Genomic DNA, 24,254 nt, shown 5'->3' on the forward strand with positions numbered 1-24,254 from the left:
GCCTAGTAGTAAAAAAAAGTTATTTGATGCATATCAAAAAGCAGAATGGTAGGGAATGGCAAGTGTAATAACCTTCAACACAGCCGTGTACATCTCACTGATTTTAAACAACGGTTTCGCTTGAGGGCTGGCGCTTCACACACGCATCAAACCAATGTATTCATTGTTTTCTGTGTCAATTGGCAGGGTAAAAAGCTCCGTTGCGGTTTTGAATGATCCTGTGTTATGAACTATGAGTTGAAAGTATATGTGTGTTTTTTTCTTTTTTTTACTATAGCCTACTTGAGGGAAACAATGGGTTCAGCTGCTTATTGCAAGGAGCAATTGTCAGGGGACAGTTAAACGCAATTACTGTAACCGTGCTGAATAGGAAAAAAACTGCCAAGAACGAAAATACACCCGGGCGTATATCAACCACTGAATAAAAAAATTAAAAGATATGAATACAAATCGACATGAAGCGTATCAAATATTTATTTTTTTCTGGGCAACAAAGGACTATAATACATTGACAGGCATGGGAACTATTGCCAGCAGAGGTCTATACAATACAGCTAAAACCGCCTCCAATTTGGACATACAAGATATCAGGTGGTCCCAAATGTTTTGAATTTCTTCGAACATAAAAAAAAAATTCTAAAGACAATATCCATTTATTGCTTTTATGGTGCTTCAAGGGAAGAACAAGAGGTGAGACGTATTCTGATTGGCACAACACATAAAATCTTGTATAAAAACAAGAAAGTAGAAACACAAAAGAGTTCTTATCAGGATATCGCGTATGCTCTTTTCAACAACAACAAAAAAACCGGAATAGAATAAGGATGATAGAGAGAAATGGAGGTTTATTTCTATTACATTTGTTCACTTGCTTCAATGTCGCCTCAACATGCTACAAGAAGGCTGAATTGAAATATCCCAGAGAAAAAAAATATCCCAAACTTCTGTTTTCTAAGAACCATAAAACCACATGAAGAACTAACCGAATATTTAAACCCACTAAAACAGGAGGCAACAGATAAATAAAAAATAAGTTTCAACAGACGCACCATATTTACAATTCCCATTAAATTACAGATAAATAAATATATACATACATGAACACAGATTCCCTTATATAACAGTGAATCGTGTTGAAAGTTCAAGTTGGTCATTTGGAATGCGAGTCTGCAACTGAAGTCATGACATGTAAATGTGGATTTTTCAAAGTTTATTATTCACAATACTGATAAGAATTCATCCTCTTTTAGCCTCTTTTTGTCATACGGCTACAATCGTAAAATTTAGATATAATGGTCGCTGGATTTCAGTCCGTTGCAGCTCATAAAAAAGAGGGAGCAGGCCTACATAAAAAGTCATCCATGTGGCAAAGACCTTTCTCTCTCTGGAGCTGTTCCTTTGCGCCTTTCAGCAATTTTTTGCTCATGAATTATGATGGGCATCTTGCACGTCGCTTTCCGAAAATCCAAAGTTGAATGGTATTAAAAACAAACATGTAAAATCATTGCGAGATCAGGAAGTGGCCAGTTTACTTGATCAATAGTATCTATATGTATTTAGAATATTTATATTTGGGCTTTCAGGTGAGAATCACTTTCTGTGCTTTTCATCTTTGTCTCCGCCTTTAGTGCCGCTGTCTGAGTGACTGTTGTTGTTCAGGTACATTTTGTCCATGGCTTTAATCGCCTCGGTCAGATAGTTCTGGAGGGCGGTGAGGGCCGCGCACATGGCCGGGGTCCCGAATCCGTGAGAAATGAGACTGAAATGGGTCAAGCAACTCTGAATCCCTGGCTCAAGAATAGGTTGTGGTCGAGAATTCCCCAAGGGAGTACGGTCCTGGGAAAGCAGGTCTGTGAACTCTTTGCATATTTGCCTAAAAGGGGAGACAATATATGTGTTAATTACAATCATAATGCCAGTCTGCCCCTAATATAAATTCAGTATACAAGAGTTGGCCAAAAATCCTATTAATTTGATAGAATTGATATAGTTGTTAGCACAACATATTTGCTCAAAGTGACTTAGGCTATAGGCTACGTGTGATAGGCCTACTGTAGTGTCGAAATGTTTTAATGCAGTGGGGAAAGGTTATGTTGGCGTAGAACCAGCTATGTGTCAACGCAAACGCAATCACAGCAAACAAAATGGTTGCGTGTGGATGAGGCCTGCTCAATAGACCGACCAATGACAGTACACTCCAGTTTGGATAGGCTAATATAGGCCGATTCGTCCACGTGTTTAATTTCATGCTTATGCACCACTGTAAACATGATTGGCATGAATCAAATGAAACAGAGAGTTGGGATTTTAAATTCAGTTAGTTGACAGGGTGGAGTTCCAAAAGTGTTTGTTCATTTGAGCATTTTGTCGCGTGCATAACATCACGTGATGACTTATCCGGCGCATTAGAAGCTAAAATAATTTGACATTAGTCGATTCATTTGTATCCAATAATTTTTGTTGGTCAGTTGTAATGTGTCACATTCATTCAGAATGCAATTAATTAGTGGAAAAAATACTACAATGTAACCCAAATAGCAATGCCATAAATGTAACACTTCTGAAATCCATGTGAAACCTATCAAAAAGCCTACAACAAACGACCATCCATTTGAGTTTGTGTTTGCAAACACTGTCGATGTAAACATGAGAATGACTTGAAAACATTTTTTGGGACATACGAAATGTGATAACGTAACACTTACTTCGTTGCCAATAACATGTTTTTTCTTTGGACGTGTTCGTTTGGGTCGGAATGCTGGCGGTTTGTATATTCCGCTACTGCCTTGGCTGGAAATTCAGTCTCGCATACATAACCAAAATCTCTGGCAAGATGCACTGCTTCGCCTAAGAAGGAAATAATGGATTGAGTGTATAATATATTGCTCTGAATTGGTGACATCAAATATAGACCAATTAACACTTCCACTTAACAGATGATTAATCTAATGAACGTCTTCGGCCAAAGAGAAGGCCTTATTTTCGTATCCATGTCTAAAGCAGTAGGCTATATAGCACCTGTAGCATTCCTTCTTTCACATTATGTAACAAAATTAAATGTTATTAATACAAGTCAGGCACCATACGTCCTTTTGAGAGAAGAGTTCAGTATCAGGGAAACACTACAACAATGTTATAAATAGCGTCATGCACATCACCATGACATCGATTAGCCATCCCTAAACATTATTGAAAGTCCAGCAGATTATACGATATAGGAAAGCAATTTTAAAAGGCTATATACGTAAATCTCGCTCCGACATACTTTAGCTTTGAGAATTATAGGTTAATTCCATTGAGGTCTGCCTTTTTTGTTGATTTTGGTTTTAATTTCCTGAAACAGTTGGGTTTTTACTGCGGGGCTTCCTGACATAAATCTCAACTCCAGAAGAACGCATGCGCGACAATTATCATCAAAGCTCAAGTCCAGTAAACTCCTTTGTCGTTTCCATAAAATGGAGCGGATCATAAACAATAACAGCACTTCAGAAAAAAAGCATAGTCTTTTCACTAAATAACCGAGAGCCTTCACCCCCCCCCCCCCCCCCCACCCCTTATCGCAAAGAATCATACATTTGTTCAGCCTCATTACCATACAGCACCAAATTTCAATGAAGCACAATGAATATTGCATTCACTCTTCGGCTGTAATGATTAAGAGGAACCAATGAACCATCCCATGCTTTCACCTTTAAAACCCACAGCTCACCAAATACCACAGCGTTGAATAATGACGGCTCAACTTTGCAAGCAACATTTCTTTATTCAATAGCCAATGCCATCATCACAGTACACCGAAAATGACTCATTTATATTATTTAATAGGCTCACAACATATAGTTCCTGCATAGGTCAGTTCCACTTCCATCACAGAGAAAGAACGAGCACAGTGTAAATAATAGTAGACCAATAACAGTGGCTGTAGCCTGGTAGTAGCCTAGGCCTACTAGTATTCTTACTACTAGACTACTAGTACTAGCTTAAAAATAATAAACGCCTTATAACAATGATCATGATAACAAGCCACTAAAATAAATCAATATAATAAATCAATCGATCCACTTCTGCCAGAGGTGAAACAGCTCCACACTCCCGCTAGACAATAAATAAGCAAATGCCCATAACCCGGCTTCAACAGCGAGCCTAATTCATCTGGCACAAACTAGGCCAGCAAGGCTAACCGACTCCTACCTCACAATGTAGTAGCCTAGCCTTAGGCCCATGCACTTTTACAAAGAGAGGATTGCACACAGGTAGGCTAAATACACAGGCCAATGTTGCGTAAAGCCTCTAGAATAATTACCATCATCATCATCTCTCTCAAAAATACACAGATATCCTTCATGCATTATTGGTTTGCAAGGCAAAGTCGGCCCAAATTACACTAACGTACTGATTTCGAATGTTCCCCCTGAAACCGTTCAAAGCACCTGCTATCGCCGGAACCGGAATTCAGATCATTTACAATGCAACTTACCTTCAACTAGTGACGTCAGCAGGGTAACGTTTGCAGCCTTGCGTCTACCTGCAGGTAGATTTAATCCAATTTTATCCAATTTCTCCCTGAGGGACCTTCCGCCATTCTTAGACTTGGCTCTGTAACAAGAAAGTAAAAATAGCTTGTATGAATAGGCTAATTTATAAAATGGCATGTTCAAAAAAAATTCAACCCTCAATTGGACACACTATCTGATCCAAAAAGAGTTGAATGAATATTATTTAATCAAATAGATAACTATCTATTTGGATCTATTTGGCATCGTATTTCTTTCATGTACTTCTGTAACTATATATCGGTGTCTATAGGCCTGTTTGCGTGTCATCATAGGCTATGTATTGTCAACTCACTGAAACTGTTTTAGTAAATACACAATATACAGCCAAAATACTGGCTTTGCGTCTAGCTTAGAATCAATAGACCGAACATTACAGTAGTTTACTTTTGGTGTAGGCCTATGTGATGTGCTTAAACATGTGTTAGAGGGTTGAGGGTAAGGCCATTAGGCCTACATTAATTTGTGGGCTACATTGCGAGAAAACAAATTCAGTGTGTGCGTAAAGTTAATATGGAATTTAACAGTCTGCCGTTCGGGCTGTTTTAAATGCAGGTGTCACGCTTGGTCGATTTTAATTATTCGTGGGATAAAAAATTAGGAGAGACATTAAAGTCCGGCTCACCTTCTCAGCACCCCGCCCAGCAGTGACGCGTTGAGGCACTCAGGCGGCGAAAGTCGTCTCTGCACTTCCGCCACCGTGACCTTGTACTTTGATGTGGAGCTGAGCAGAGACAATCGACCCGGAACAGAGCAGAACACTTCGTTGGGGTTTACCACACCGCCAAAAAGACCGTCCTTATTTATCCCAATGGTGGAGACATTATTGTTCTTGGATAAAGAAACTGGACCTAGGGCACACAAAGATCAAGTTCAGTGAATCTCATTCAATGTAGACCCTTAACCATATGAGATTAATATCAAACGCAGTGTGGGTGTAGAGGTAGGCTATGACAGGCCAAATCATAATGATAATATTAACACGAATCATAACATATTATATAAACAGGTCTAATAATAATATTAATAATAATATATGTATTGTTTTCTTGTTGGTGTTATTAGGCCTCTGCACAAAGGGCTAACCATTTCTAAAAACTATTTGATCGTATTTTAAGGCTTTGTTAGAGGCCTATAAACCATATATTTGTTTAGGATGGGCTATATATTACATTTGACCTCTGAAACGTGGCACATTTATACAGACACACGCGCACTCTCTATGTTGCAAATGTACAATATACACACATCACACACACATCACGCTGAGAGAAGCTGATTTTCAAATATCCATGGTCCCCCTCAAAAATACATTCGCGCGTGTGATTTCTCTTTGCAGGGTTTACCGTTTTGTGTGCAGGAACCGGAGACAAAGGGACTAGCCTTTTGGATAGATCACTTGTGACATTAAGAGCTCAGGGGAGGCTAATAGAGACAATAGAAGCTAAACGAACTCTTGAGATTACTAATATAAGAGCCAATTATCATGCTGACGCGGAAAGAGCATCTCTCAAGATTCATCCTCAGCGCAACTAATTTGACTTGACAAAAGACTCTACATGGCGAAAGGAGTAACATTCAACCTGACCATGAAGTAGGTCTCAGACGCCCGAATTGGTCTTGTAGTATAGAAGAAAACAAGTCAATTCACACGCTATTATGCTAGGCCCGTCTATATACTGCAACCCTGAACGCATTATTCCACAAACAACCGCAGCTATGTAAAACATTGATGGAATTGGACTCTATAAATGATTTAGAGACCTTGCCTATTGTTGCAGGTTGAGATTTGTTCGCACCTTGATGCAGGATCTGGTATCATCTTGATACTGAATACATACAGCATTAACAACTGCCATGTTCGACTTGCTCCCGCAGTGCAAAGAGAACTACTCACTGGACACAGACGTCACTTCAACGTCTAGCTTTGATTTACATTTGGTTGCGTTGTCATCTAACGTGAATTCAACGTGAAATCAACATAAAAAAAGTATTTGGATTTAGGTTCAAAGTTGGGTAAAAAAAAATCGCATATAATATATATATATATCTTATGTTGATTACATCTTATGTTGATTACTTTTTTCAAATAATATCAGTTTTCCACGTTGACATCATCGCATAGATTTTTTGGGTTGAAATGACGTGGACAGTGTGTAGCCTATAGGCCTATATACGATATCGAGCGAAAAGGATGCAACACATTAAAACCTATAGGATACAGCATAACCTATATAGGGCATATTCGCATCTGACTACTTTCAAATGCTGACATTGGCCTTCATTGATTAAACATGTGCAGTTAGTTTGATGCACTCGAGCTCATGTATTAAAAAACACTGCGCATTAATCCATTTGGTTCAGTGAAGCCTTAGCTACCGCACCGAGCTCCCGAGCAGAGGTGGACTGGTGTGGTGTTCAGATTGTGCAAACAGGCATGGCATCTCGAAGGAAATTGCTTACCTTTTTTAATTACAGTCTGGTCTGGGATGTGAATTCCTTGATCCTCAATATGCTGCAACACACAGATGCACAAACACTATTTAATAAAGAATACAATGGAATTAATCTTACATGTCATGCTGTTTGCAAAAGGATGGCGTGTAGCCCACAATCAGACAATATGGGGGGCCTAGAGGTTACCTCTTATTATTTTCAATAAAGGGTGAGGGTTATTGTCTATAGCTTTTGGGCAGGGTGCGTCGTGCCCAACATACTTAAATAATGCCTCATAATCGTGACCTGATTCCATCCACAGATTGGCTACTTATGAATAAATATTAATTATATTAGGAATAAAGGTGGCGTGTACACTAATTAGAGATTGGGCCTTTGTTTTCAATAAAACAAAACGCTTTCTGACTATAGATAGACCCTTTACTTTCCGTTTCTTCGTATTACCCGCTGAGCGATGGAACTTCATCTAAAACATGGTGCTCAGTTCATGTGTAAAACTCCCGAGTGGACTATTGTATTATTATAGCTCACAGACCCCCGCTCGTATCCGGACTTGAACGAGTCTTGTCAATGAGCACAATTAAATTAAATATGTAGGGAGGATATCCAGAATCACGTCAAAAAAAATGACAGGGTACATGAATCAACAATCGTGGTATACCATCCATTTTGTGAGAGTGGTTTGAGATCAAATTATAGTCCTCAGAGCTGCAGTTTAGATCTGTTTAGTTTAGGGTAAGTGTTATTTATAACACTATGTATATTTTAAGTGGAGGGAGGGGGTAAACAAATTATCTCTAATAAGGCTAATAACGTGCAAACACAGCTAGAAAATATAGACTGAATAATCCATGCAAGTAGGCTTGTATAAAATGTTTGACTCGAAGGTGTTTGTAAAATCAAATTGCGGTTGATACATTCATATAAAAAGGCCTATGTCAATTGAATTCAATTCCGGGCATAATCTTTTGCTATTTCTGAATTTATAAAATTGAGTCAAAAAATGTAAGCCTTAACATTTAATACAGAGCTGCCAATTTACAGCAGCAAACTTTAATAGAAGGCTACGCTTGTAATAATAATAATTTATAAATCGTAATTATAAAATAATAATAACAACAGTTATTATGATTATAATATCAATAATGTGAAAGTAATAATGTAATAGTAATAATAATATAATTACCAAATAATGCTGAATTACCTGAACATCTTCTAAAGAGTGATGTATTCCATGGATTGGGATAGAATCTGAGAGTCCCGTATCGAGTCCGTGGCCCGACGGCAGGAGCACTTCTCTCCGGTACTCTCTACAGAGCTGATGTTGCAGGCCGCGGTGCTGGTGCAGCAAACTGCTCTCCTGACTCTGCCTCTGGCCCGGCCAGCCAGGGTGCTGTGGCTGCGGCTGAGCGTGCAGGGAGTTGAGGGAGTAGGGGTCGTTGACGTGCGAGTATGGGTCCTGAGACTGGGAGTAGATGGGCTGGTAGGGTGGGGGAAAGTACGGTGGCTGGAAGTCGGAGTTTGGGGTATGGGAGAGCGGAGGAGCACTATACGGAGACTGGCCCACGCCTCCCAGCTGAGGTAGTCTGGCTGTCCCATTGCTGGTACCGTCGTGACGATCCTGCAGGAAAAAGGAATCGGAGAAATTAAACCTATACACCAACCCTCCATTTTACCCGTTTTCACAGGGACTTTTATGGACTGTCACCTACCATCAGGCCTATTGCGTGTGTATCCAAATTTGTTGGTTGACATTAAATCAACTATCGGCAATATTGAATAAAATCAGATCCCTGTTGAACGGATGAATAATAGCCTAATAATAATGATAGTAATACTAATGATACCAATAATAACAGTGATAATTACTGTAGGCCAATAATACATTCGTCTTTGATCGTTTTCGAAAAATAAATAAATGAATAGGCCTACAGTTGGAATATTTCGATACTGATGTAAAATGTGAGAGCAATGTTGCATCCGTATTTGTTTGGCTTAAATTGTCTGGATGCTATCTTAGCAAAACAATTTGTTTAAATAAATGCACCAATCGAAGTCTGAATGCTAGGCCTATCTCAGTCTTTGCCAAGGAGACCAACTTACCATCGCGGAAAAACTGTGCACTAACATCTGCGAAGATTTTCGAGCGATTCAAAATATATTTTTCCGAATAAAAACGTTGACAAATCAACGATAATTTACGAGTAAACAAAATAAAGCCAGCAACAACACTATTGAAAGATCACGTAGCCCAATGTTCAGATAAGCATCAGCGAAGAACGATAATCCATCAGAATTTGGTTAAATTCCCACTATCCTTCATTCGATTCTAAAATGCAGTGTTTGGTCTTGTGGATTTATGTTTAAAGTTTCTTGTATCCCTGTTCCGTCGTCTGCCTCTATCACTGCTGTTCCTTCGCTTGAGCTCTATTAGCAAAGAGCTGCTTCTTCCCTTGGACTCCTAATAGCAGATATTCATGACTATTAATATTAGGCTACACGAATTCTTAATAAGGGTAGAATGGTCGGAAATCGAGCGTGAAGCAAGGAACCAACTCAAGGCAGAGTCTGCACTAAATGACGTCCATTGAATGAGGAATCAGTATATCTAATCAGAGATGAGGAGAGAAAGAGGGAGTGAGTGAGGAGGGGAGAGAGAGCGGGAGACAAAAAGAGGGAGATTCTCTTGAGTCTGACGAATCAGAGAGAGGGGGGGAGGGGTTTAAAAGGTTCGAGGGCAAACAAAAGTGAAAGAAAGACAGAATGAAGGGGTGACCAGAGAGAGAGAGGAAGACCCATGGAAAGAAACAATGTGCCCCTCTGATTCGTGTGAAAATCCAGCAAACGCTGAGGGCATCTCGGCTGGCACATTTGTACTGTTCAGAGGGCGGTTGTCTGCTCGCCTTTGTTTTCCAATTCAGATTCCGACGCCTCGCGTTCCATGGCCCTTCCCGAATATCTCCAATGAATGAATCCTCGGTTATTCCACTTCAAACTACGCCATCCAAGCTAACTTTAACTCGGAACAAATATATTACAAAGTTCTCATACGGATACGCACCTCACACGCTTATGACATTTATTTTCCCCTACTAACCTATTTGCACGCGATCGTTTTGACAAAACAGCGAAAGAGTCCACATTATGAAAACACCGTGTAGGTAACACTGATTTATATTAACAGAAACGGGTATGTTACCCGTAAATTAAACTGGGTTTGAGATAATCACAAATTCAAGCCCTGCGTTTCTTCCCGGGTCTTGACGAGACTATATTCCTTCTCCTGACCCGGGCAGAAACATGTTCAACTGGCTCCACCGCTCCTAAACAACCGCCTGACATGACTTCTAAACTTTCTGTGTGCTATAACAACAACCACGCAGCCTGTGCATGAGCTAAGGGCTTGAAATGCACCGACTTCTTTCATAAGAATATTAGGGATAGGCATCCCATAATTTATTATAAATTTAAACACATTATTTTAAACATACTTTTCCGATGATAGTTAGCAAATGCATGTTGAGTATGTGTCCCTAAATACATTATCTTACATTATCTAAGTACATTATCTTACATTAGATGTATAGGCCTACATTTTACTCATTGTTCAGCAATGATTTTTGATAAATCCTATTTTACACAGTTTCGTTTAAAATTATATAAACATATTTGTCTCTGTTATTGCCTGTGCATCAGGTTTGACAAGTATTAATCAACTTCCTTGCTTTGAAAATGTATGATTATGATTATTAATATGACTGTTATGATGATGATATTTATTACAATATTTGCGTTATAAATATTGAAACTGTCAAATGTATATTTTTACACAATAAAAACTGTAATGACTCCATATCAATATAGAAACATATCGAACATATGAAATAAACCAGTATGCATCTTTATATCCTTCAGTTGAATTAAATATGTTTCCAGACAAATGTCAAAACAATTCCAGATTTTGACGAAATACAAATAAAACTGCACGCCATTAATGACATGAAAACTGCAATAAATCAAACATGAGCCTCTTACCTCGTAATCTTCATATTTTATATTGTCAGTTAATTTCCAAAGCATTTTCATGGGTTGTGGTGGGTCTTGAGAGCGCCTCTCCTTGTTTTACACAGTGAATTGTGCTCTAGCTGAAACTATTTTAGGTGAACTTGGCTGTCTGCGCTCTGAGATCTCCCTCTAATGGTGGAAGTAAAAGGCTCGCGCACCACTGTACTAACATTCGCATTCCCTCATTAGCATATCAACAGCCGCTTGATTCCATCTGCCCAACACCAATGGACAACACAGGTACAACTGGAGAGAGACTGCACATGTATTTACTTCTCCCTCATTCAATGACAATATACAGCACGAACTGAGCGTAAGCATTACATATGACAAAAGGGCAAGAACAAACCCTGCACCTAGGCAGAAGTGTGAACGTTCATTATTATGATGGATATGATCAAAGAAAATAATTGGATAATTACGTGTTATATCTTATATTAATTTGCTTCACTTTTCTTGCATATTTCGTTTTAGCAGATGTTGTTTCATGAGAATATTTTTTATGAAACAACTTGATAAAAACAACTCACATCAGCTCACACACACATGGCCTGGCCTAACCTATGGTATAATCAGTCTCTGTATCTTCAACTTGCCCTGAAGAGCGTGCCACACTATACAAATACTCTCTCTCTACTATTCTCTTAATATCTGATTTTCGTAAACTGTTGTTTTAGATGTATTGAGACAATGAGAAGCTATTCTGTCACTGTCATGTAAAAGAGGGACCACTCTAAAGTAGCTATACAGCTCCATTGACGACATGGAAGAGCGCTGTTTTTGGAATGTAAATAATTAACACAACAAAATAGCTTGTTTAATGTGAATGAGGATCTAAAGTATTTGGTCTCAGACCCGTCGCCGGCGAAGTTGAGCACCAGGGGTTTCGGGTCAAGAACCAGGTCGCCAACTACAGATTACCATTTTTTGGTGGGGTACCTTTATAACTAGTTGTTATTAGAGAGAGGACCTATGAAACTAGCTCACAATGACAACTATCGTCTAGGTAAAAGTGCCTTAGAAATCGTGGGATGTGTGTGTCTGTGTGCTGCGGTGTTGATTTTAGAGGTGGTGTTCTTTCGGAGAGTGAAACCTAAATCTCACCATGGCTTGTGTTACCGACCTCATTTTCACCGCGTTAGAACGTTCTGTTTCAAAATCTACATTGAATTATTATTTAAAAACCCCTTCACCAGGCCAACATGCAACATACACAGTAATACATCGATCGGATAGATTTGTTTCGAACTTTGAGATGACAAGAACCACAAGTCCTAGGCGAGCTATACCTTTAGTATATGTTATTTCAAGTGTTGGTTATTTACCATCGAAGAGACGAATTATCATATAAAATGAAAAGTTGGAGTATATTATGTAAGACTGTGCTATTTTAATAGATTTTCTATTCACACTTTTTTTTAAACAAAGCAAAGCAAAACAAAATGTGTGAGCACGGTTCTTTCAAATAGATGTTTGAAAAAATATATACTGTTCACACATTCCATATAGGCTATTCTTTGCTTCTTTATAGGGACGGTTTTCTATATTCTTAAATTGCTTGAGCGGTATAGCCTATGCATCATGTTAAACAGACTTTCCCAAAGTTAGCACAACAGCCAATACGGTATTGTTAATCAGGGGTAAATGGGAACATTATTAACGTTTGAGGAAAACTAACACTGTACAAGTGAAAATAATTTAAACAATACCTATAGAATATAACTTTATTTATATTTAGGCTAAAGATAGTGCTACTAATTCTACAAGGCAATCGTTTATGGCCAATGCATTTCCCCAATAGTGTCCATAAATTCGATATATTAGCTTAAACTCCTGTAGTATGCACACGTTCAATAACACCTTTGTCTTGAAACAAACAACACATACCTGCCAATCTCCCATTTTGCCAATTATCGACATGATTTTTTCTTCAATCTGTCCTGATATGGTAGCTTGCATGTCGTGTAATCTCATTGAGCCTTCGGTCCCTAAAACAATTTGAGCTTTTACCTGTGCTGAGCGAGATTACCTCACCTGGCCATAAAAACCGTGTGTGCCACCTGGTTGCGCATGCGCAATGGACCGGGTGTGTAAACCTACCTGAAGTAGAGGTAATGGTCTCATGTGAATTTGCATTTGGGTCTCACTGCATTGAACATATGAGAGAAAAGGGTACAACAGCAACTTTTTTATATATTGGCTAACTGTTGTGGATAGGCCTACTCAGCGAGGTCAACAATATAACTTTGCTAACGTGTTACAATTTTTACATGTATAAATACTAAACTAAATGAAAAATCTTATTGAATTACAACATGTCAATAAGTTGGCTCTGTCAATTGGTTGTAAAATATATATTCACATTCAAAATGAAACTGTATCAGGATCAAATCTGATGGTTACTGTAACATCATTACTTACACACAGTCTACTAGATTCCCTTACGTGCATTGGGGTCACGGTTTATTTATCATCTGTTTATTTCCTACTTATGTAAACTCCTCGGGATGAACTCATCTTCATCAGGCACACCAACAACAACAAAAAGAACAACACGTGCGCGCGCTGAGAGGATAAACGTATTTTCTTTTAATTTCTAACCGAACACATGTCGACTCTATCCATGTTGCGGTCAACAACATGGTGGCGTTGCACTGTCAATTGCAGAATGGAAAGATATATGGCTTGAGCAATGTTATGTTATTTAGTTGATATACATATGATAAATAAACAATAATAACAATTATGCCATGTCAAATTCAACAGTGAATTGTAAGCTAGGCCTATATAGCATAAACAACAGGCCTTTACTTTTGAGCATACTTTTCCTAAGAAAACCCAGCTCAGTTTGAAATAGACAGTCACACAATTTTTTAACGCAAACACTCAAATATTTTAGATTAAATTTTTTAATTTAACTTGCACACTTCTTTTGACGGTTGTGCTATAGTCTGTCATTGGCAACTGTGGCAACTGTCTACAACCTTGTAATCTATACATGTTTGAGGGAATATTAAAGTTTGACTTCAAAGACAATCGATTTGAGAAGAGTAGAAGTACAGGCAGGAGTACAGATGAAATAGAACAATCTAAAATATATTTCAGAGCAGCAAGGTGTACTGGAATACTGTACACAGGAACGCTGCAAGTGTGTTGTGTGAGTTCTGGACAGGATAAGTTTCCATGTTAATATCCAACCTGTTTGTCTAAGGCTTGGTTTCAACCGCTAGCACCCCTACCACGAGCCCCCGGCACAATTTCCGTTAAGCACCATAAAACCGTGCAAGATGCTTAATTGGCAACGATACTGAAACGACTGGTTGCACTTTTTGGGCATTGATATATCTCACAATTTAGTAATGGTAATGCGCATGTAATGCGTCTTGCCAATAACAACACAACTGTATTATCATTATCATCATCAGTAGTTGTTGTATTTCAGATGTTTAGATGTAATTCAGATGTTTACTGAATGAACAGTCCAATGCTAAATAAATAATCTACTTCACAACATGACATGTCATAGAATGTGGTTAATTCATATTTCGTGCTTAATTCTTATTTACCCAAACCTTGGCACATAACTTTATTCATTATCGTACAAGTAAGGCGTGATGAAACTATACCTTATAGCTACGTAAATAAGAATCAAATTGTTTGAAGCACTATAAATATGGTGTAAAACAATGTACACAAAATTAGCCAATATTATATTCCTTCCCTCATGTGCTTCAAATTTAACCAAGAAAATCTATGAAGAGGCCTCTCACATAACGTTATGAACTCTGGAGTTATAGATGTGTACTTCCCCTGTGTGCTTCGAGTGATGAAACAATCGTTATTCTCAAATGACGATATCCACAATAATAAATGGTGGTCTTGCGCCATCAAGCGCTAAGAGAAAGAAGAGCACTGCAGAAAGCCAGAGTTTCCAATTAAACGGTATTTGAAACCAAATGTATTGTGTGCAAAGGGCATTCCAGTAAGAAATAGTACGCCCAAAGCCTACCAGGTCCGTGCAGAGCACTTCACTGCAATGATCACTTAGTTGAATGAAATAGAATATAAAACAAAATTACCTTTATATCAAGAATACGCTTTAATTATTCCCTATTCTCGAATTAAACATATATTTTCTTAATGTACCATTTCGTCTCATCCTAAAACCCTTCATAATGATAATAATCTCAAATTTGGCCCAGTATTCCTATTTATGAATCACAGACAGATACAATCTGAACACAGACATCGGCAGGTATATACCTTAATTGATCTTCTTGCGCCATCTTTTGGCAGAAATTATACAATTTAAAGGCAATCCATTTACTGTACAATGCAAACAGAACGATTTTCCACTTGGCTGTAGGGCCTGCTGTAGTCGATTCACCAAGGCGCCGTTTCCCAGACCCTCGGTAGCGTTAAGATCAACGTTAGAGCCATCTTATGATGCATCTTTAGTAGTCGAAGTGTTTCCCAGAGCGTTAGTAACATGGCTTTTAAAAACCTTCCCACATCAGTGAAAAGTGCATCGTTATAGGCTTCTTTCCTGCCTTACCTCACAAGATATCATTATAAAACAATGTATAAGTGTTTTGTGTTAATGGGCATTATCAATAGATGATACATGTTTCATTTGGGTAATGAATAGGATAAAATGTAGGCTGATATTTGCAATATGTATTTGTAACATTTTGTCAAGCTTAATTTTATAACAAGCTGAATCTACAAATTGGAAACTATAAACGCCAAGCCATTGTCAGAGGTCAGCCTAAGAAGAAGAATACAGCATGACTGCTATTCAGCATATTTGAACATGAAACCTGTACGTCTGTGTTTACACAGGCAGCTTAATTATTCTATATATTTCTCTCACTAATTGGTCTTTTGACCAATCAGATCAACTCTGAAAAAGAGCTGATGTGAAAAGATATTATGTGATTGGTCAAAAGACCAATTAGTGGGAAAATTCTCAGAATTGGGCTGACCCTGTAAATGCAGCTTTATAAGTTTTCAAGTTTAATTGTCACATGCACAAGTACAGTGAAATGCATTACTTGCTGCTAGTGGGCATGACCCAGACTCAGTTTTTCAGGGTCATGCCCACATGCCCACTATGTGCTCTCTCTCTCTCCCCCTCTCTCTCTCTCTCTTCTCACGGAGGACATGAGCCCTAGGACCATGCCTCAGGACTACCTGGCCTGATGACTCCTTACTGTCCCCAGTCCACCTGGTCATGCTGCTGCTCCAGTTTCAACTGCTCTGCCTGCGGCTATGGAACCCTGACCTGTTCACTGGACGTGCTACCTTGTCCTGGACCTGCTGTTTTGGACCCTCTCTCTACCGCACCTGCTGTCTCTAACTCTGAATGATCGGCTATGAAAAGCCAACTGACATTTACTCCTGAGGTGCTGACCTGTTGCACCCTCGACAACCACTGTGATTATTATTATCTGACCCAGCAGATCATCTATGAACGTTTGAACATCTTGGCCATGTTCTGTTATAATCTCCACCCGGCACAGCCAGAAGAGGACTGGCCACCCCTCAGAGCCTGGTTCCTCTCTAGTTTTTTTCCTAGGTTCTGGCCTTTCTATGGAGTTTTTCCTAGCCACCGTGCTTCTACACCTGCATTGCTTGCTGTTTGGGATTTTAGGCTTGGTTTCTGTACAGCACTTTGTGACATCAGCTGATGTAAAAAGGGCTTCATAAATACATTTGATTGATTGATTGATTGATAATGCATTTCACTGTACTTGTGCATGTGACAATTTGGTTGTGTATCAGCAGTTTTTATCTTATTATGTCACTGACAGTCACTCAATTAGACATGTCAGCTAACAATTTTTAGATTGGTAGTCTAGCCAGGTATTTAAACTTGGAGTAATCATAGCCGAATACCGCCCGGGCACGCAGGGCACATCTCAGGGGCTTTGACCTCCAGGGGGCCGCCATTGATTTTTGTTAGTCATTGTCACTCAGATATCATATTAACATGGCATAAGTCATGGCAAAATGTGTAGAACTGCAGGAAATTAGCTTTAAAACTGCCAACATGTCTCTCTACCCCATGGCAAAATAGGTAGAATTGCAGAAAACTTGATGGGGGGGGGGGTCACTAAAATGTTTTGCAGTGAGGTGGGAGATCCCCCAACCAAATATTACTTAGGGCCCCCAAACAAGGCAGTAATCAATATCAGTAGTAACATTCAAAAAAGTAAAGTAGAACAAAAACACGATAAATAGAAGGCTACGCGATGTAGTGTCACAATACATTCACTGTATTTCATCAATTAATTACAGGCCTTTAAAATATTAGGTTTCCCCTTGTATATGTGCTTTAATTGCATGTTTTTATACATTTATTGTAGACACTTGAACAGAGCTTTTGTCAATTATTTTGATAGCGTCACTTCGTAAACATTATAATTGGGGGTACATGGGATATGAGGTCCAGAGTGTTCCAGACAAATTACGTTATGCTGTCTACCATGTGGAGAAAGACTTCACTTCCCGTGGGGTCTTTGGCAACGCGTCATTGCTACGATACGCACTACGAAGCAGCGTTGAAGGATACGCCAGAAGGAGCAAGGTTGTACACAAGCTTGTGTTTTACTATTCATCCAAAGGTTTCCAAAGCTTGACAATGTAGCTATCTGCCTTATAAATGAATGCCGATCGCACACATGGGCAACTCCATTGACTCAATGGGCACTGTTGTCATAAACTGCTAAGTAGGCTATGTTGCGCTCTGACTTGCACTTTTGTGGGATTGATTTATTATCTATCTTGTTTCCCAACCTATACATTACAATGTACTGAAGAAAATCAAATATAATATATATTTTAAAAAGGGAAACATTGTAGCGACGTTGGGGCAATTAACTACAGTGTTCCACTGATGAATTTAGCTAGGACAGGCTACATTGTTACCAGAAGATAGTGACCCTACCGTCACGTTTGTTTACACGGAGCTCCCCTGGGGGTCTTTGACGCAATCATGGTTACATTAAGACATGGTGGAGCTTGCATGAGATAGGAGTTGGAACATGTACTTCAATGTACGGATGGGATATGCCACTGTACTCCAAAATGTACTTTTAACCACACTGCTGCATATAGGCATTTTAAATACTTCCAAGTTTTCCAAGAAAACTGCACTTTGTCCTCATGCTAGCTAGCATTAGCCACCGCAGTTGTTATGGAACGTGGTGTTGAACAACAAAGGAGCTGATTGGCTGACACTGCCATTACAAAACGGCCGAGGTGGCTACTGCTAGCTAGCATGAGGACAAAAAGGGCAGATTTCCGGAAAACTAGCCGTTTTTCAATCTTCTCGATGGAACAGTGTGGATAAAGGTAAAATTGAGTACAGTTGTATATCCCATCCGTGCATTGAGGTACGTTTTCTGACGCATATCTCGTGCCAGCTCCAATGTGTCTTAATGTAACCATGATTGCGTTCCGTTCCCAGTGCAGCAGAAGAACAGAAGTTACTTTTCGTAACAGGTTAGGTGAATGAACGTGGAAGGTTAGGATAATTAGGTTACGGTTAGGATAAGCAAAAATTGTCGGTGACGCGACTCAAACATATACTAAATATACAAAACTATGTGGACAGACACCACTTCAAATTAGTGGATTAGGCTATTTCAGCCACAACCGTTGCTGACAGGTGTATAAAATCGGGGCACACAGCCATGCAATCTCCATAGACAAACACCGGCAGTAGAATGGCCTTACTGAAGAGCTCAGTGAATTTCAATGTGGCACCGTCATAGGATGCCACCTTTCCAACAAGTCAGTTCGTCAAATTTCTGCCCAACTAGAGCTGCCCCGGTCAATTGTAAGAGCTCTTATTGTGAAGTAGAAACGTTTAGGAGAAACAACGGCTCAGCCGCGAAGTGGTAGGCCACACAAGCTCAGAGAACGGGACTGCAGAGTGCTGAAGTGCGTAGCGCATAAAAATCGTCTATCCTCAGTTGCAACACTCACCACGAGTTCCAAACTGCCTCTGTAAGCAATGTCAGCACAAGAACTGTTCGTCGGGAACTTAATGAAATGGGTTTCCGTGGCTGAGCAGCTGCACACAAGCCTAAGATCACCATGTGCAATACCAAGCGTCAGCTGAAGTGGACTCTGGAGTAGTGGAATGCGTTCTCTGGAGTAATGAATCATGCTTCACCATCTGGCAGTTTGGGATGAATTTGGGATTAATTGGAACTTCAACTGCGAGCCAGGCCTAATCTCCCAACATCAGTGCCCGACCTCTCTAATGCTCTTGTGGCTGAATGGAAGCAAGTCCCCACAGCAATGTTCCAACATCTAGTGGAAAACTTTCCCAAAGGAGTGGAGGCTGTTATAGCAGCAAAGGGGGGACTAACTCCATATTAATCTCATTTTGGAATGAGATGTTCGACAAGCACGTGTCCACATATTTTTGGTCATGTGTGGTATGTAGCGACAACCAGGTCTGCCCTGAGAACAGTCTGAGTTTCCACTAATGCGACGCAACGTCTTGCAACAGAATCGGTATAATCAATACACCTCAGCTTAGCAGTTACCTACATTTTTGCAAAACAACAAACATGCCCATCTAACGTATTTAACAGGCACATCTTGAGTTAATTAATGACTTGCTACATGTGTATCGTCGCCACATGCCCACTGCCAATTGTTCTGCAGTGGGTGTGGCAAATGGCGATAGTAGCCTAACATTCTCCCTCTTTCCTTCATTACATGTTCTAGAATGACTGATTGGGTTGGATATGGGTATGCAGCACTCATTGCATCCGGAGGAGTGATGGGCTATGTCAAAGCACGTACGTTTATTATTGTGCCGTCATGTTAACTCAATTGAATAGAGTAAATTGCTTTCGAGTCTAATGCATTGCATCATATTTCCAGTCTTGTGACAATGAACTAGTAACACGGTTTCCACTCTCCCCTGTACATCTTTTGGTGTCTCCAGGCAGTGTCCCCTCCTTGGCGGCAGGTATTCTCTTCGGCAGCCTAGCTGGGGTTGGTGCCTACCAGATATCGCAAGATCCTACAAATATTTGGGTGTCTCTAGGTTAGTAAACTTTTTGGTGTTGTCCTTCACTGTTTTGTGAATGTATCTCTCTGTTAAAAGTACAGTTTCTGTCACATTTAGACACCCTAACCAAGTATGCATACATATGTCTCATCGCCCAGACCTCTCTTGATCACTACTAACTGACTTCTAGCTACTCATGATAATTAGTTTTACAGTAGACCTACTGTATTGAGTCATTTCCTCCTATATCACACAGTCACATCAGGAGCCCTGGCAGGTGTGATGGGAAAGAGATTCTACGGTTCCAGGAAGATGATGCCTGCTGGAATGATGGCAGCAGCAAGGTAGCCAATCAACTCCCTTCTTTTTGTTGTTGTTGTTTCAGGACTAGGAAATGGGTATGAGGATGATGCAGTATGAGATTACTTAACGTGTTATTTTTGTCTCTACCTTGTGTAGTCTACTTATGGTGGGGAAGCTGGGTGTTGGAATGCTGCTGCAGAAGCCCCAGGAGTCATAATGCACTGAAATGAAGAAGACGTTCAGACACTGATGTCAAAATCACTATCCTCTCGTGCTTTTCTACGGTCTTATATCGTTCACCGAGAATATCAGTCAGATATGTGAATGTTATTTTTGGAAAAATGTATAATTGAACACTGATTTATAAATAACAAGGACTGTCATGCATTTTTGTTCATATTGTTATGCAGATTGTCATTACGTTACAAGAGATAAATGAACCGTGAAGTTGTGTATAAGGTTTATAAGATGGCCAGTGTTTATTTATTTACCTTTATATAAGCGTAGACTGCCATCATACATAATATAACTGAAGTCAATGCTGATTTAGCCACTGATGCAGTAAATGACTACTCGGAATATATGAGCGATAAACCTTTACAATTACAGTTTTAGGAAGAATTTCCTAATGAAATGTCCTTTGAGTTTAGTAATGTAAACAAAACGCTTAAAAATAATAGAAACAGAATATAATTACATTATAAAAATCTAGAATACAAAATTCACAAGAAATCTAATATTATCATAAACTAATTGCAGGAGGCATGCCAGATGTCGGCATCCAACGGGTTTCAGGACGTGATTGTCTTTGAGGGATACTTTAGAGCAGTGTTTCTTAAATTATTGGTCGGACCCAAAGTGGGCCCTGGGCATGTGAGAGGTGGGTCGTAAAATGATGAGAATACATCTATAATTACACATTTATTTATTCTTAATTTGGGTCGTTGGAGGACGATTTTAGTCATGGGAGGGTTGACAATTTCTAATTTCTTGGGTCTTGAGCTGAAAAACTTTTTTTTTAAGAACCCCTGTTTTAGAGCAAACACATCAGCCTGTCAATCAGCAATTACAATAGATGGTTCCGGTCCTCTTCTGGTGAAGTTAGAGGGATCTATCCTCCTGGCATATGTCTTGTGTTCATATATATCACCCAAATGATGCCAGTATAAAAACATGAATAGAAGGTATAAAAATGTCTCTCCTTGAACATCCCTGTACATGTTACTTTGTTGGAATAATACATTTTGAGGCCTTTCAGAAGTACATGCACTGAGGGCAGTGAAGTTCAGAGCTCCAGAATGGTTTCCTTCTTAGTGCATATCAGACTGTGGCTAAACCTGCGAGTTGGGTTTATAGCTTCTCTTGGTGCACTAGCGATTCCGTACTTGGATGCCAAGTCTACCCTCCTATGGACTGGCTGTGCAGGTGGACCTCTAGTCTGGTTGCTAGAGGTTTTCCACAGAGCTGAGTAGCTCTGGCCTTTTCATTTGGGGCCTGTCCCTGAAAATAAAAAAAGATCTGAGTGATCCATGTGCTGAATTTACTATACCGTAGTTACAGGACCCCTTCTATAGTGACAATTTTCTGGACACAGATTCAGCCTAGTCCAGGAGTAAAAAGCATTCACATTGGGGAATTTCTGTTGCAAGTGCTTTTTGGTCCAGGACTAGACGTAATCAGTATCCTGGGAAATTGGGCCATAGTGTGTCCTTTCCAGCCTTAAAGTAACTCTGAGACAGACATCCATGGCAGAACATCCACTCACTTTCATTGCATCAAAATGGCTCTCTTTAATGTCAAGTAGATGAATGTTAATGTACAGTGCATTCGGAAAGTATTCACACCCCTGGACTTTTTCCACATTTTATTACGTTACAGCCTTATTCTAAAATTGATTTAAATTATATATTTTCTCCCTCAATTTGTTCACTACCCCATAATGACGAAGCAAATTTTTGCTAATGCATTAAAAGTCAAAAACATAAATACCTTATTTACGTAAGTATTCAGACCCTTTACTATGAGACTTAAAATTGAGCTCAGGTGCATCCTGTTTCCATTGATCATCCTTGATGCTTGTACAACTTGTTTGGAGTCCACCTGTGGTAAATTCAATTGATTGGACATGATTTGGAAAGGCACACACCTTTCTATATAAGGTCCCACAGTTGACAGTGCATGTCAGAGCAAAAACCAAGCCATGAGGTCGAAGGAGTTGTCCGTAGAGCTCAGAGACAGGATTGTGTCGAGGCACAGCTCTGGGGAAAGGTCTATAAAATCCATAGACAGACTTTCAACGTGGCACCGTCATAGGATATCACCTTTCCAACAAGTCAGTTCGTCAAGTTTATGCCCTGCTTGATATGCCCCGGTCAACTATAAGGGCTGTTATTGTAAAGTGGAAACGTCCAGAAGCAACAACGGCTCAGCCGCAAAGTGTTGGGCCACACAAGCTCACAGAATGAGAAATTTCATAGGTCAAGAGTCCAGTCATGTCCAAATCCAAATAGATACACAGATGTCTCTTTGAGTTAGATTTATGAGGGAGACCGTGTTACAATGTTACAATTGTCATATAACTTACTGTTGGAGGGTCTACTGGAGGGGCTGTTGGGGGGGTCTACTGGAGTGGCTGTTGGGGGGGTCTACTGGAGGGGCTGTTGGGGGGCCTGGTGGAGGGGCTGTTGGGGGTCTGGTGGTGTCTGCTGGGGGCTTTGGGGTGGTGGCCCTGGTACGTCATGATCCGAGGACTGCAGTTCAGCTTTGGGCTTTCATGAGCCTCGGGATTGAATCCTCACTGTGGCCTTGCGTAACTCACTCCTGGGCCGAGGCCCCGGCACCTGGCCCACCTGGAAGTAAGGGTACCGCAGAGCCTAGAACACACAGAATGGGGTTATAGTGTATTGGTATTAGTTATCTACATATAAGATAGGAGTTTCCCATCATGGAATCAAGTCATTAAGACCCAGTCTGTTTGTTGTTGTCATTCAAGAAAGTCATTACCACAACAATAGTTAGAACACATTTCTAATTACAGGAAGAAGAGAAAATAAGAGCGGTCAAGCTGGGGATGGACCCCCATGACCAAGGCGGAAGAGCTACCACAAGACCAGACTAGAGCACATACAGTAAATATGTTGCCCTTAACACGTATTACACAAGGAGCACATGCAGGAGCCCTATGGGCTAATCAGACAGTCTCTGTAGGGCTTTACTCCCCAGCACACTTAGCCAATGACCATAGGAGTTGACAGCACAAACAGATCTCTGACCAGGCTACAGCACACCAAGCCTCTGTCTGTGGCGTCTGTGGAGCTGCACGGCCATGAGTCTCTTCTTACGGTCCCACATGAGCAGGTCCTTCATCAGGGCGATGGCCTCTGTGCTGGCATTGGGGATGAGGGTCATCAGGTGGGTGGACACACACTGAGGCAAGCGGAAGTTGATGGCCGGGGCCAGCTGGTAGCCCTCCGGCCAGTCAGACTAGTAGGAGAGGTGAGGGAGAAAAGGAAAGAAGGGAGGAGAAAAGAGGAGAGTTAATTTAACTACTATGTTTGTATGTTCACTTAGTATGAGATGCTTAGCCAATGAATCACTCTCAAGTGAAGAATGGCATATACATGTATGTGTGTATGTTAAAAGCGATACAGTATGTCAACTATTCATGCCCATTAGAGCTCATTTAAGTAGATAATAATTAGAAAACACATTCCATTCCAATTATTACAGACAATTATTCTAATCAGCTCAATGTACATGAATAGTTGTCATACTGGATTACTTCTGACATGCATCACAGACATTTTCACCATTAACCAAATATACTGTACAATCAGGCAATC

General features: G+C 40.0%; 2 protein-coding genes across 10 annotated transcripts; one reads left to right on the forward strand and one right to left on the reverse strand.

The window, feature by feature from the left end:
• Nucleotides 1–452: 452 nt before the first annotated feature.
• LOC139583341 (transcription factor AP-2-alpha-like) lies at nucleotides 453–13,071 on the reverse strand. 6 transcript variants are annotated; one of them, XM_071414301.1, is made up of 7 exons: nucleotides 12,963–13,071; nucleotides 8,215–8,631; nucleotides 7,017–7,068; nucleotides 5,179–5,404; nucleotides 4,478–4,596; nucleotides 2,706–2,847; nucleotides 453–1,873 (listed from the first exon to the last, which is right to left on the reverse strand). In XM_071414301.1, the coding sequence occupies exons 1-7, from the start codon at nucleotides 13,047–13,049 to the stop codon at nucleotides 1,591–1,593; spliced, it is 1,326 nt and encodes a 441-aa protein (XP_071270402.1). In that variant the 5' UTR covers nucleotides 13,050–13,071; the 3' UTR covers nucleotides 453–1,590. The 6 variants fall into 6 exon arrangements, with proteins under 6 accessions (XP_071270402.1, XP_071270401.1, XP_071270403.1 ...); XM_071414300.1 differs by having other exon boundaries at nucleotides 8,197–8,631; XM_071414302.1 differs by lacking the exon at nucleotides 12,963–13,071 and adding an exon at nucleotides 11,046–11,234 and having other exon boundaries at nucleotides 8,197–8,631.
• Nucleotides 13,072–17,518: 4,447 nt separating this feature from the next.
• LOC139583342 (transmembrane protein 14C-like) lies at nucleotides 17,519–20,791 on the forward strand. 4 transcript variants are annotated; one of them, XM_071414306.1, is made up of 5 exons: nucleotides 17,519–17,664; nucleotides 19,821–19,894; nucleotides 20,044–20,145; nucleotides 20,366–20,453; nucleotides 20,569–20,791. In XM_071414306.1, exons 1-5 carry the CDS (start codon nucleotides 17,519–17,521, stop codon nucleotides 20,627–20,629), a joined length of 471 nt encoding a protein of 156 aa, XP_071270407.1. In that variant the 3' UTR covers nucleotides 20,630–20,791. The 4 variants fall into 4 exon arrangements, with proteins under 4 accessions (XP_071270407.1, XP_071270410.1, XP_071270408.1 ...); XM_071414309.1 differs by having other exon boundaries at nucleotides 17,637–17,806; XM_071414307.1 differs by lacking the exon at nucleotides 17,519–17,664 and adding an exon at nucleotides 18,305–18,431.
• The last annotated feature ends 3,463 nt before the right edge of the window (nucleotides 20,792–24,254 follow it).

The sequence above is a fragment of the Salvelinus alpinus genome, chromosome 8, assembly GCF_045679555.1.
Source record: "Salvelinus alpinus chromosome 8, SLU_Salpinus.1, whole genome shotgun sequence".
NCBI lineage: Eukaryota > Metazoa > Chordata > Actinopteri > Salmoniformes > Salmonidae > Salvelinus > Salvelinus alpinus.